Source organism: Aplysia californica, unplaced genomic scaffold, assembly GCF_000002075.1.
Source record: "Aplysia californica isolate F4 #8 unplaced genomic scaffold, AplCal3.0 scaffold01595, whole genome shotgun sequence".
Classification (NCBI taxonomy): Eukaryota; Metazoa; Mollusca; class Gastropoda; order Aplysiida; family Aplysiidae; genus Aplysia; species Aplysia californica.
Window position 1 is genome coordinate 30,804 of NW_004798865.1, and position 1,277 is coordinate 32,080.

The following is a 1,277-nucleotide window of genomic DNA, read 5'->3' on the forward strand; positions in this document are numbered from 1 at the left end:
TCCGAGTGTGTATGTTGTTACCTGCCTTTTTACACCACACGTTTCCGATTTTTTTAAAAACCCTATTTGAATTAGGAAAAAAAATCTCTATGAATAAGGAAAAAATCTCTATGAATAAGGAAAAAAATCTATATGAATAAGGAAAAAATCTCTAAGAATAAGGAAAAAATCTATATGAATAAGAAAACCCTTGGCGCTCATATGACCTTATGCAGTTGCGAGCACTGTAAAACCTTTCTAAGACTAAAAGGAAAAAGCCTGTATGAATAAGGAAGAAGCCTGTATGAATAAAGAAAAAAAACAACTACATGAATGAGGAAAAAGCCAATATGAATAAGGAAAAAGCTCATATGAATAAGGAAAAAGCTCATATGAATAAGAACAAAAACCTTAATCAATAAGGGAAAATCCAATATGAATAAGGAGAAGCCTAAATAAATAAAGATAAACCTACATGAATAAGAAAAAAACACCTATATGAATAAAGAAAAAAGCCTATATGAATAAATAAAAACCTACATGAATAAGGAAAAATTTTATATGAATCAAGAAAAACCTAATGAATAAAGAAACACCTATATTCTGAATAAAGAAAAAATTACTTGAATACGGAGAAACCTGTATGAATACGGAAAAATACCAGTATTAATAAAAGGAGGACAATATTATATTACGCCTCTTTGATATAGTACTCTAAAACAGCGGGTCTTCTATGAGTTAAGCGCGGTAATAATAGCAGAGTTCAACTCTGTAGATTGGCGAACCATCTCTGCCTCCGTCCGGAACGACGTTCTCGTGGCCTGTCACGTGACAGTGTAGCGTCATAGACTCCTCCAGCACCACCATCCCATCAACCTGCTGACACTTGCCGCCAAATCTGTACAGGTAGAAAGGTTTCTGTGTGGGCAGGTGTACAGGTATGGACGCGTTGCCATCTTCTCTGCAGCAGAAACCCATGGTCTGGCCACTGGAAGAGTACGAGCCTGAAGGGAAATCTCCACCTGAATTAGACTTGCTTTTTGTCGTCTCGCAGGTTGTGGACTGGGATCCTGTCTCAAAGTTTTCAGGGCAGTCTCCCTTTCTATTAATACAGTAGGACCCGGCAGGCCAGAGAGGCCCCGCAGAGCGAGTGGTTACCGTACAGAAGTATTGGTACATGTAGTTCTCTCGCCCTGAGCGGTCCATGCCGTTAAAGAAGTGATTGGGCTCGGACACATTATCGCGGTTCCTTGACGTTGACTCGGTGTGGAACCTTCGATACCCATATTTCCACTCCA

At 39.1% G+C, this 1,277-nt stretch overlaps 1 protein-coding gene across 1 annotated transcript; it reads right to left on the reverse strand.

Moving 5' to 3' along the window:
• Window positions 1-717: 717 nt before the first annotated feature.
• On the reverse strand, window positions 718-1,190 carry LOC101864043. The gene has a single exon (XM_005113075.2). It carries the CDS (start codon window positions 1,183-1,185, stop codon window positions 718-720), a length of 468 nt encoding a protein of 155 aa, XP_005113132.1. The 5' UTR covers window positions 1,186-1,190.
• Between the last annotated feature and the right edge of the window lie 87 nt (window positions 1,191-1,277).

What these genes read in the sequence shown, in the direction of transcription:
- LOC101864043 (XM_005113075.2), bottom strand. Translation starts at nt 1,185, where the DNA reads ATGGACCGCTCAGGGCGAGAGAACTACATGTACCAATACTTCTGTACG.